The 12,639-nt window shown below is 38.9% G+C and overlaps 1 protein-coding gene across 3 annotated transcripts; it reads left to right on the top strand.

Annotated features, from left to right (window-relative positions):
* The first annotated feature begins 3,434 nt into the window (after window positions 1-3,434).
* On the top strand, window positions 3,435-11,919 carry LOC120722284 (double-strand-break repair protein rad21 homolog A-like). 3 transcript variants are annotated; one of them, XM_040013210.1, is made up of 14 exons: window positions 3,435-3,564; window positions 4,908-5,098; window positions 5,265-5,394; window positions 5,569-5,668; window positions 6,161-6,267; window positions 6,468-6,665; window positions 6,803-6,928; window positions 7,025-7,150; window positions 8,309-8,532; window positions 9,091-9,244; window positions 9,392-9,537; window positions 9,958-10,137; window positions 10,322-10,405; window positions 10,708-10,899. In XM_040013210.1, the coding sequence occupies exons 2-14, from the start codon at window positions 4,955-4,957 to the stop codon at window positions 10,897-10,899; spliced, it is 1,911 nt and encodes a 636-aa protein (XP_039869144.1). In that variant the 5' UTR covers window positions 3,435-3,564; window positions 4,908-4,954. The 3 variants fall into 3 exon arrangements, with proteins under 3 accessions (XP_039869144.1, XP_039869146.1, XP_039869145.1); XM_040013212.1 differs by lacking the exon at window positions 3,435-3,564 and having other exon boundaries at window positions 4,955-5,098; window positions 9,958-10,134; window positions 10,708-11,919; XM_040013211.1 differs by lacking the exon at window positions 3,435-3,564 and having other exon boundaries at window positions 4,955-5,098; window positions 10,708-11,919.
* Window positions 11,920-12,639: the final 720 nt, after the last annotated feature.

The raw sequence follows: 12,639 nt of genomic DNA, 5'->3' as shown, positions 1-12,639 counted from the left end.
ATATATATAAGGTGACATTTTCTCTATCTTTTTCTTTTCTGTGCCCTTGTGTTAATATCTGAGAGAGCGAGAGGTTACATATTGATGTGCCTTCAGAAGAAATACTGTCACGAGTTTAAAGTTTTCCTCATCTGCCTTTTGCTTCGTAGTGTTTTTTTTTTCCTTTATCAAAATCCAGTAACTCATAGTGGCTGCCTAAATGATATTGTTCAACACTGGAATGCTATAACCACACATCTGATACAAACATTCCTGCCTTTTCTGTAATAGGATCATTTTTCAATGTCTTCTTGAACTCATCCTGACACGCATACTGCCTTGTATTACTGTACTTGCGAATTTCCCTGAAAATCCTCCTCCTTCCCAGTTGTCATAGCGGTAGTAGTACATGTAATACACATACTGTAAATTTTCACACGCGGTATTCATCTGACAGGATTGTGACCTGAATGAATCTCTGCCTGCTTCCTTCACTCTCTTCTGTAACTGCAGACCTAATTTTATAGAGATTAAACTGGAAAGATAGTGGAAAATTCTGAATTTTGTAAAATGAATTTTATAAAAACAAATCAGGGGCGAGAAAAAAAATCGAATAAAATGTTTGATATAAGTTTACGGTTTTCTTTGTGTGGTTTTTGGTTTTAATTTTCATTACTTTGGAACTAAAGTTGGAATTTTGTTTGGCTGCGATCCGGATACCCTTTTTGCTCTGTTCCCTTTTCCCGTTTGACCTGCCCACAACCCATTTTTAGGCTCCCAAAACATATTTTGTGTATGAGGCCTGTGTACTGTGCACACTAAAGGAGAGCCAAACTGAATAATGCTTCCAGCTTCCTTCTTGTGCTTGTGTGAATTTCATCCTATGCCAAGAAACTGCAGTGTTTACATAAATCTGTGTCAGGATGATTGGTTTAGACACGCTGCATAAATAACAGCATCTATCCAGGATGATCCCATGGTGCATGAGAGCTGCCAACTCAGCTGGAGCAACAGCTACAGGAAAGATTGCTTCTCTCCAATACACTCGCACGCATGCACGCACACACACAAACTCAACTGGGCAAAACTCAAAGCAAAAAAAGATCTGCAGTTGGAAAAAGCTGGACTAATGCCCAGTCAGGATGAATTATCATGTCACACCAAAAAGAACACCATTTGGACACTCACACCAGGTCCACATCCACGGTGTGGTCCAATTCAGAAAGAAATGATTTAGATGCGTCGCTGAAAATGTGTAGTTTTAGATAAACTGAAGTGGGAAACTAAGGAGATGATACCGCTGGAGTTTTTCCACAGCGCCTTGGTGATGCTATCCAATGCCAAAAGTATTCTTGTATTTTTTTTTTTTTTTTAATGTTCTGCAAATCAGTTCAACTTTCCTTAATCCTGGTGATGAGATGTGTATCTGCTGTGGTGATGGGTCTCAGTTTTGGCAGGCAGGACAATTCCCTGCTGTTGGATTAAGCACTGTGACTCAGGGCCAAATCTGAGAAATGCCACTCCCTATCAGATAACATTATGCCATGCTAAGAGAAATGATTGAGGACACACTCAAGCTTCAGAAAGAGAAGAAAGGGCTTCTTTTTTTCTCTCTCTCTATCTCTGCTGCATTTGAAGTCATAAGACATATTATTTTCTGTAGTGCCAATATAGATCTCTTGGGATATGGGAATTTATATAGTCATGGTGTCTGTTTGCCTTACTTTACTTCAAACACTGCAACTAAAAACAATTCATTATAAAGGATTTCATGTTTCTTCCATGCTGCCTTTTGGGATAAAATCCTGAGAGTCATTGTGCATTTTGAACTATATTGAGGGAGCACATTTGCTTTTCTGTTACACTTCTATTGCAAGTGGTATAAAACACTTAACTGTCTTTATCCATAATAAAAAAAAAAAAGTAGATGATATCTAGTCTATGCAAATGCATATATTTAAAGAAAACTAAGCACGTGAGGAATAAGTCATTTAGAGTTTGAAGAGTACATCTGCAGCTCATCTGAATGCCATACAGGACTTCTAACAGGCAGTTACGTTACAGAAGAGTTGATGGTGCTGCCTGTGGTGACTTAATTGAATACATTTAGATTAGGGACATTATTGCTCTAATAACCAGAATCAATTAATTTCACAGGATTAAAGGAATACAAGTCCTCAGTATTTGCCTAGATAAAAATCTCCAGCTGTTTTTAGGCTTCATCCTTTTCTGCAAGTGTCTGCATATCTCTGCATATAAGAATGCAGTACAGCCTAAGTGGGGTTTTTTTTCCAACTTAAATAGAGCTTTGCAGATAATAATATACTTCTGTTTTTTAGATGTAGATAATCAGATGCATTCAGGCTTTGACTCAAACCTTGTACATCAAACGTAGGAGCTCGTCTAAAGCAGGAAAGCATCAACAGGGAAGTGGCTGCTTTCTCTAAAGCTATTAAGGCGTATCCGTCACATCATAGCTGCAGACAGCAATCATCTAGATAATATTATCTTGTTTAACAGATGGAAGCTCAAAACTGTGTTGCGATCCAGACGCGGCTCTGGAGTAAAATGTGTTAAAATGGGTCATAGACCATTTTCTAAAACTTCATACGATGTCCCCATAAATTAGTGATGTAATCCATTCAAACACCTCCATCCAGTTTTGAAATATATTCACTTTTTATGTATTTTTGCCCCCAGTGTAATCTGGCCTAGATCACATTGACTGAATGCACGAGGAATGTGGCGGCATTATGTGATTGTGGTGCATAAACAGACCCTGTGACTTCATACTGTCTTGTTAGGATTTGATGTTCACTGAAGATGACTAATAATATTGTTATGAATCAGTTCTTTAACAACGAATTTAACAGAGTAATTCCTCTGATATCTCCCTCATATAGTGATACAGAGCTTTGCTGCTGCTGCTAAATTACAAACATGCTCAGCTGGCAGCAGTTGCAATGCAACAGATGCTGTAGCCTATGAGACAAATCCTCTTAGTGCATTTTGTAATTTGATTGTAGATGAGTCAGTCTGTTAGCCATGTTCCTCATCTCTGTGTCTAAAATGGTTTATGGACTGCATGGATGACCACTTCACTGCCCACTGAGGATACTGTTAGAAGGATTGACATTGTTTGAGTGTTACCATCACACGTGAATACAACCGATCATTTTTGCTCTTTACATAGTCTTTAACATAACCTTGATTAGCTCAGTCGCCTTAGCAAGTCCTAAAAAAGATTATTAATATGTATTATTGTGGTTGTTGTTGTTGGAATTTTAATAATACATACGCGATATATATTTCAGAATTTAAAATTACCTTGGCGATCTCTGTGCAACAGCGCCTCCTATCCTCCGCTGCCGTTCACAGCAGGCTGTCTGTTAGTATCACCCTTCTTAGCAGACTCCTCCTCCGCCATTTTTGACTGTAAACATCCTGTCGATTTTAAAAGGACAGCGGTGAGCGGGAGGAAGGCGACTGGCGCCATCTTGGCTGTTTTAATGAGTACAACAGGGAAGAATTTGCTGGGAGAAATAACTTAATCATTGGGGTTTCGCTCAAGAGGGGATACTGTCGGTAAGTGTGTTTGCAGCGGAAATATTTGGGCGCAGTTTTGTGTATTTTACAATAGGAAGTAAGCATGCATGTGTGAGTTTATTCACTGCGGCCTTCAGTGTAAAAGAAGCCGTTAGCCAGCAGTTAGCGATAGTATTGTGCTAGTGTAGAGGGAAAAAGTATGGGCGCCTTGTTCCTGTGCGCTTCACTTCCCCCCCCTCACGTGCTTCGTTTGTGTTCTTGCCATTTTATAAAATTTGTGGTTTTGCTCAAATTAAGTTAATTCAGTTTGATCCACATTTTCTGCTTCACCGCGAAGCTGCTCACTGCTTCTTTTGTAGTTAGCTGCTGGCTAATTTAGTTCATCCCACTTGATGGCGCCGGCTATTTGCTGGCGCAGACCACTCTTTGGCGCTTTTAACGTGTTAAAGTGTCTGAAGTGCGTGTTCAAAGACGCGTGGGGCTTTTCTAGTTAATTATTGCATTTTGGAAATGTAAAACTTTGTCGTATTATTGAAGTTAAGCGCCGCCAAAGTGCGACTTTCCACAGATAGACATGTGCATTTACAGTGTTTGCCTCGGAGAGTGGGAAATAGGCGGAACTTGAATGAAGTCACGGCGCATGTTTTGATAACGTTCGAATCTCACTTTCTATGTGTAGTTAGTATCTTACCAGCAGTAAGTAACAATTAAAGTTTCATAACTTTAATTTATTTGTAAGAAAAAAAGTATACGAAGTGTTTCGAGGGAGCTCAATTGGATGAAGTATGAAGTAGCCTCGGTAAATCCAGCTAGCAAGCCCCCTGCTTAATATCAGCGGCGGCTTTCGAAGTTGTCTCAAAATGTTAATTTGAGATACAATAGACCGCTGTTTATTAAATAGAAGCATTCTGATGGCATTATTATTTAAAATATGGGGTAGTGTCTTAACGACTCATGCGACTTGTTGCCCAACTCCGGCTTGGTGGCCTGGTTAAATTTTGGATCTCTATTCCACAATCTGCATGAGTGTCCATCCGTTTTATTTGTAATGGCTTGTTTTGTTGGAACATCAAGGTTATATATAATTAAGCAATAGGTTTTATTTTGGCTTAAATATTCAGCATATTTCTGAACAAATGATAGTTGCAGCGTATTACTAAGTAATAATTCTGTGCAACTATCCAGTGGTGTTTTCTTCGACTTTTTCAAAAAGTAGATTTGACTCCTAATCCCACATCAAGAACAGTCAAAAGTGTTGAGGATTGTATTGTTGAAGTAGGGCAAAAGATGCATTGTTTTTCCACAAATCCTAAGGGATGGTAATGCTTTTGTCTTGACTTTTTTTTTATTTTTTTTTTTTTACTACTTTATTATGTTTACAGGTAAATTATACCACAGGGTGAGCGTGTGACCCAGGAGAAGCAGGGCAATGTTCTACGCCCACTTTGTCCTCAGCAAACGTGGGCCGCTGGCCAAGATCTGGCTGGCGGCCCATTGGGACAAAAAGCTGACCAAGGCCCATGTGTTTGAATGCAACCTCGAGAGCAGTGTGGAGAGCATCATCTCACCCAAGGTAACACAACAAAAATAGTCTCAGGTATTCTGGTGGTTCTACTGTAGACTTTTTAGTCCACTTTCTATGCTTGTTTTGATCTTGAGCTGGTGAAATACTAAAACAGGACAAATAACCCTGTAAAAATTTATTTTCTTTGAGCATTTTGGGCACTTTTGTTTTTTAGGTGAAGATGGCATTGCGTACATCAGGCCACTTGCTCCTTGGGGTGGTGAGAATTTACCACAGGAAGGCCAAGTATCTGCTTGCTGACTGTAATGAAGCTTTCATCAAGATCAAAATGGCTTTTAGACCAGGTAAGGTCTTTTTTCTGTTTCTTGAAGTTTTGATCCGTTTTCCCCAAACAAATAAAAACATTTTCCAGCCCATTGCTGTGGTACTGACTTTGATCCATTGTGCTACACCTCATAAATAAGAACCACATACAAAGTTGTGTGTTTAAAACTACGTTGCTGCTTGTCTGTGTTCAGGTGTAGTGGATCTACCTGAGGAAAACAGAGAGGCAGCGTACAATGCTATCACCTTACCTGAAGAATTCCATGATTTTGACCAGCCACTTCCAGATCTGGAGTAAGTCAACTATGTAAACGACTCTTATTTTGTAATTTCTACCAAATACTTTTGTCATTTGTAGGATGCAGTGTAAGGTCTGTGTTTTCAGTCCTTTGTGTTAAATATGACAGCAACGCATGCCCCCAATTTTTGCTTTCATCAACCATTTTTATTGTCAGTGAAGCCCATCTCATTGCACAATTGCCATCATTAGACAGATTGTTCAATAACAGAAAGATGAAAACTTTGTAAATAAGAGCAGCTATTTGGTGATTCAAACAGTGGTGACAAAGACCAACATGGGCTATTGTAGCTAATGGAATTCTGTATACTACATAGAAAAATGTAGTTCTGCAAGTTGTATTGTAAATAAATGAATAAATAAATACTGCAATTAACAACAAGTATAATGAGTTTCAGTGATGGGCTGACATGGAGGCTTTATAATAACGTCATAGGCAACTGTTTGACTCATCTCTAATACCTTTGTTTGCTTTCTCCTTCAAATAGTGACATAGATGTTGCTCAGCAGTTCACCCTGAACCAGAGCAGAGTAGAAGAGATCACCATGAGGGAAGATGTTGGCAACCTGAGCCTCTTGCAAGACAATGACTTTGGTAGGTCATTATTTATGTCCTCATGTGTACACACACATACACATCGCACAACCCAACCATGGTAATGGTCACCACACTTGGCAAATTTAGATTTACTAATTATGTCTTTGTTATCCATTGGGGTTTGAAATGTTTAATTCATTTCTGTATAATGAGAAATGTGGTGTATATTTTATAATAATATCTGCTGTACTCCTCAGCTGACTTTGGCATGGACGACCGAGAGATGATGCGTGATGCCAGCACATTTGAGGAGGATATAATACATGGTGCGACGGCTTCTAACCTGTTGCTTGAGGCTGAACCTGGTCCAGCTAATCTTCCTGACAAATCCAACCACATGGAGTATGATGACTTTGGGGACGGCTCCATGGGCAACAGTGATGGGGGGATGCTGGGTGAGAAGCATATTTGTTTACACATTGGGATCTGGTGACCGCATCATCATCACTGCCACATCATTCTCATACTTGGCAAACAATTCTTGTTCTGTGAGATATGATAACATGATAAAGTTAAATGTATTATTTCTTAGTTGACAAACTGCTGAGCTCTGAAGACGGCGGCGGTATCTTTGACGATCCTCCAGCTATTACAGAAAGTGTCATGATGCCTCCAGATCATGGTGATGATGAGGATGACTTTGACAACCTCCAGTCACGTAAGTAAACAAAATTGTAGAAACTATGGTGATAAAACTCCTCAGTTGTGTGCCGTTATAAGTGACCATATTGCCTCTTTTGATGCGTGTGTCCAGCGGGCCCAGACAGCCCAGACTCAGGTCCACCAGAGCCCCTGCCTGCCATGGCTGACCAGACAGAACAGACCACTCTGGTTCACAATGAGGAGGAGGCCTTTGCCCTGGAGCCCATTGATATCACTGGTAAGTCCCCGCTCTTTTGTTGAGATGAAAGGCTGCATTAAAGAGGAGAAAAAATTGAATTGAATTCTTTATTTATTATTCTTTTGTAGCATTGCAGTTTCACTCTTTTTAATTGCACTCCATAAAAAAAGGGCCTCTATAGTCAATGCTGCATAAACACACTCGCTCTGCAATTTTAAATGCTTAAAAGTGATTAGTTTATGGCAATAAGCACCAAGTAGCCACAAAATTAAAACCAACTACAGATAAAGTTAATAACATTACACTTTTTCTTTAGTGCTGTGATAGCTTTTCTATTTAATTTCTCTAGTTGTACTGAGAAATTTGAAGGCAATGCTGCAAATTAATAGGACTGAAGAAAGGCTCAAATTTCTGTAATATTGATATATAATTTGCTCAGTGCAATTAACTTTTAGTTTTACTTGTCTATATTTTGCAGGATAAGCCACATAGTTGCAGGTGTACACAGGTTTGATAGGAAGCTAATGTCCTCACTTCCAATAAACATGCTTAGTGTAATACATTCTTACTGTCTTTAGGTAATAAAGTGCAGGAAATGGGCTATATAGAGTGGAAGCATGAAAATACAGTGCAGGCTGTATTTACGGGCATATAGTACAAATGAATTAAATGTGCCATTTGTGTATACAGCTGGAGTGATTACAACAGAACCATGTTTGCTTGGTGTAACAAACATAGGGAAAAAACTACTAACTTCTCTGTAGACACAGCTTTAACATCATTAAGCACTTATCGTAATAATTTAACCTCCTAAGACCCGAACTCTTCCATCGCATGCATTTTTAATTTCTCTTTGATATTTGGGCATATTGGGACTCGATGAATGTAAAAACAAAGAATTACCAGATTTATTTATTTATTTATTTTTAACTTAATTTTTGTTTCTAAGAAAAATGAGGGCCACATATGAGGATATTCGTTTAAAATTTCGATAGAACAGCAGCAGTATAATGTCCTCGTAAGTTGATATCAGGTGCTTGTAGAGCAAAATTGAGTATTTTGGTCTAAATAACCCAAAATGTGATGTCCACATATGTGGACGCCAGGTCCTAGGAGGTTAAAGTTGTAATTTTAATTGTAGGGTAGTTATGGTGAAATAACCATTGTGAACTTATTTTTTTTCTTGTTTCTTTTCAGTTAAAGAGACCAAGGCCAAGCGTAAAAGGAAACTGATTGTGGACAGCGTGAAGGAGTTGGACAGCAAGACCATCAGAGCCCAACTGTCTGACTACTCAGATATTGTCACCACCCTGGACCTCGCCCCTCCCACTAAGAAGCTTATGATGTGGAAGGAAACTGGAGGAGTGGAGAAGCTCTTCTCTCTGCCTGCTCAGCCCCTCTGGAATGCCAGGCTGCTCAAGGTAACAAATGCTTGTGATAAATATTCATGTATTTGTGGGTAAATGCGCACACACATTGAGAACTAACACAGACTTTCAGCTGCCTGTCTGAAATCACTGCTAAGGAATATTAGCACTTTGGCGTGCTTATTACCGCTTTCACAACAGCAGTCCAATTCTCCAAGTAGGTCAGCCTCAGTTGCTGTGTAATGGAAAGGGAGAGGAGATGGAGTAGATTTATAACATAGTATTTTTTTGATTGGCATTCTGTTCAGATTGTGGGATTTACAATGAGAGCATTGAAGGAACAGGAGGTGGAGGAAGTGATTGTTTTTGCCTCTCTTTCCCTGTCCTTTAACACTGACGTTACTGCTTCTGAATACTAAATAGAAAATGTGTCGATGCATAATTTAGGACAATTTCCTTTTGTCTCACATGAGTCCTCCCCAACAGTTCTGCATTTTTGTTTTAATACTAACTTGTCATATAGTGGTTTTTAAATGTAAAAAAAAAAAAAAAAGAAGTAACACCCCCCCCCCTCCCACAAGTTTTTTTTAACTTTTACATATCTGATACCAGATGTTCACACGTTGCCTGACACCTCTGGTGCCAGATGAGCTGAGGAAGAGGAGGAAGGGAGGCGAAGCAGACAGTCTGGATGAGTTCCTCAAAGAACTGGAGAACCCAGAGGTGCCTAGAGACGAGGTCTTAACTCAGCACAGAGATGTTACTGGTAAGTCCTGCTGGAAATGACGAGAGGAGATCATGTCATTAGTTGTGTTAAAGCCTCAGAAGGGAGACCATATTTCATCAAATAAGGTGGTGTTCACCTCGACAGTTGTTATTACTTTCAATTAATCTCTTTCTTTGTGTCCCTCAGACCAGCCTATCATGGAGGAGCCCAGCATACTGGCAGCCTCTGCAATGGAGGGCAGCAGAACGGCCTTGGATGAAACTGTCATGCCCCCTCCCTCCACCCCACGTGCAGTCAAACGCAAGGCTCTTGACAAAGACAGCACCCTTCCTGTGAATATCTATTTCCTCTTTTTTTTTTTTTTTTTTTTTTTTTTTTTTTTAAATAAAAAAAAAATAAAAAAAATTTATGCTGTAAAATCAGCAAAATTACAGATGTCTAGTTTACCTTTGCATTGCGTATAACAATGTGCTGTTGTTTGTATCTAAAATGTATATAATGGACAGCTGATTCTTGTTAGATTTTCAGTTCTTAAACAGTGTTTTCCTAGACCAGGCTTAAAGATTTCACCTGGTTAGGGTCACATTCGTGTTAAATGTTATTTAATAGAAAGGTTCCAACAGATGAAGTTGTTTTGAATCTGTTGAAACATCAAAATGGGTCCAGTTGTAGAAACAAAACATTTCAGGTTACTGCATTTTGTATTAACTCGGTCCTGATTTTGATGTTTTCTGCTTTCTTTCCTTTTTTAGATGGTTCCCTTGGAGCCGCAGCAGTTGGCTGACCGCTCAGTCGTGCCTCAGAGGTTAGACATGCCTCAGGTGGAATTGCCCCCAGAGGCGAGTAGTCTCAACCTCACAGAGCTTGTCCCTGAACTCAACCTTCTTGGGGAGAAGGAAAAAGACAAGAAGGATGAAAGCGATGAAGAGGAGGTGGGTGGATATAGCCTATTCTTTTATTTATTTACATGCAAAACTGGAGAATTTGTAGTTGACAGTGTTGCCAATTTGTCCAAAGTTCCCAATCAAGAGAAGTAGTTTTTCTGTCTGTGTGGCTATACATGTCTGGACCAGTTGATGCTAATCATTGTTTTTTTTTTTTTTTTTTGTACTTTAGGAAGAGGAAGGGCAGGGTGGAGATCAAGATCAGGAAGAGAAGAGATGGAACAAGAGAACCCAACAGATGCTGCATGGTCTCCAGGTAAGAAAGCTGTTATGGTGCTTACACATTTCTGAAAATGGAATTTTAAATAACTAAGCCTGTTAGCAAGTAATAATGAAAAGGCTTTGGGCAGTTCACAGAGTGCTTTAAAAAAACAACAACTAACCTTTTTACTTTACTTGCAACATGGTTTGGATGGATTTAATCCATGGTATGGATTTAAATTTGAAACATGGGTAGTCTTTAAGAACTTTTCCTCACAAATTGACCTCAACAGTGAGAATCATCTCAAAGTTGTGTTATGTTTGATCATACATCTATTTAATGCTTTTGTCTCATAGCGTGTTATGGCTAAGACTGGTGCACAGTCTGTTAGTCTGCTGGACTTGTGCCGGAACAACAACAGGAAGCAGGCAGCCGCCAAGTTTTACAGTTTCCTCGTCTTGAAGAAGCAGCAAGCCATCGAAGTGACCCAGTCTGAGCCCTACAGCGACATCATCGCCACAGCTGGACCAAAATTCCACCTTATTTAGACATTGGAAGAACCAACAAACACTCTGCTTGCAACAGGCATACATTTTTGATTCTCAACTATTTTCCTTTTTATTTTGTGTTTTCCTGATGGCCCCCCCCCTCCCACTTCTTTTTTTTTTTTTTTTTTTTCCCCTGGGGAAAGGGGGAAGGGATTAGGCGTGAATGGGTTGGAAACTTTTTAAAATAACAGATTTTACTGTACTACAGATTGAATCATGCAGTATTCTTGGTTCAAATGGAGCGAGGAAGAATGTTTAACAGAATATTTATAAAGCAACATTTTTCAGTCACCAATTTGTCAACTTTTAAGTTAAATTTCTATTGTCTGCTTATTCCTTGAGTTTTGTATCATTGCCCCTGTTTCAACTGAAATATTGCAGATTTTTAGATAAAGCCCCCCAGTGTACTTTTCAATAAAACATCCTGTAATGACTGTCCATGTTCTGCAAAGGTACTGTTTTATTGCTCAGAAGTGTAACCTTTCCCATCCTCTCCTTGTTGCACTTGTTCTTTGAAAAACAAAATGTTTAATCTGTTTTTTAAAAAAAATTGGTCGATCTTACCTGGCATTAAATATCACGTATCAGATGTATAATTCAGGAAGTTTGTCGATTAAGTTTCATGTAAATTTCTTTTTTGTACCTTTTTAAGTTTATGCTTATTCACCTCTTTGCATTATATAACTAGGTAATGTCCTTGTTACAGTTAAGTTCATTATCCCACCTTTTTAGTCTTTGGGTAACTTCTAGTTGTGATACATCTGTAAAGATTTGAAATAAAGTGTTTTAAGTACTTTGATTACTAACAGGAGAGTATTGATTCACCTTAAATTCAAAGGCTCATTTCTGCTTTCAGTTTTTTCTTGTTGCTTGACCATGTAAAGAAAGCACTGAAATGCAAAAACCAGAGACTGGGATCAAAAATACTAAATGTTACAGTTGTGAGCATAGATGTCATGGAAATGTAGGGCCTTTAATGGTTTTAAACTTGGTAAGGAAAATCATTAAAAGGGTGGAACAATTGTATAGTAAACATCTTTAATGACTTAAAAAAATGGTTCAAAAGTTTTAATGTATTTGGGGTTATCTTGAATGTAAACTGTGTCAAACTTGTATGGACAAGCGTGTGTGTGTGTGTGCGTGTGTGTGTGCGTGCGCTAGCTGTTAGCAAGCTCTACCTTTTGAACAAGCTTCTGGCATAATTTTGGAAGGATATTTGACCAGTCCTCTTTGCAGGATTGGTAGAGTTTATTTGAACTCAGGAATGGCTTTGGGGAGGCCTTTCTAGAACCTTAATGTTAGATTGCGGTATCTTTTAATCAGATTTGGTGTGTTTTGGGGATTGTCCTATTGAAATGGCTACTAACCATTTAGCTGTTGACTAGTCCTCTTTATTCACTATTACATCTGCTTTGTGCAATGCAATATAACACTGCTAGCAAAATAGCTCCATATCATGTTGCTACCACCACCATGCTTGATAGCTGGTAGAGTGTTTTTAGGATCGAAAACCTCACCTTTACTCCTCCAAACATACCGATTTTAGAGCAGGGACTTGTTTCTTAGTTGACAACCTCTTACTTCGTGGTGATGTAAAACTGGATAGTTTCCATTTCATGGCGGGCTTAAGCTTTGATGGTTCATGGGTGTTCCTGAACGCCCTAAAAAATTCTAAACAAAATAAATATATATATACACACACACACACACGTGTGTGTGTTTGTGACCCTGTGTTTATAC

This window comes from Simochromis diagramma, unplaced genomic scaffold (assembly GCF_900408965.1).
Source record: "Simochromis diagramma unplaced genomic scaffold, fSimDia1.1 OVJJ01000618.1, whole genome shotgun sequence".
NCBI lineage: Eukaryota > Metazoa > Chordata > Actinopteri > Cichliformes > Cichlidae > Simochromis > Simochromis diagramma.
Note: the sequence above shows the minus strand (reverse complement) of the source record. Positions and strands in the feature narration are given on the sequence as shown.

Coding starts and splice junctions, on each gene's coding strand:
- LOC120722284 (XM_040013211.1), top strand. CDS start 4,955: ATGTTCTACGCCCACTTTGTCCTCAGCAAACGTGGGCCGCTGGCCAAG. Junction 7,151..8,308: donor GGAGCCCATTGATATCACTG/GTAAGTCCCCGC, acceptor GTTTCTTTTCAG/TTAAAGAGACCAAGGCCAAG. Junction 10,138..10,321: donor ATGAAAGCGATGAAGAGGAG/GTGGGTGGATAT, acceptor TTTGTACTTTAG/GAAGAGGAAGGGCAGGGTGG.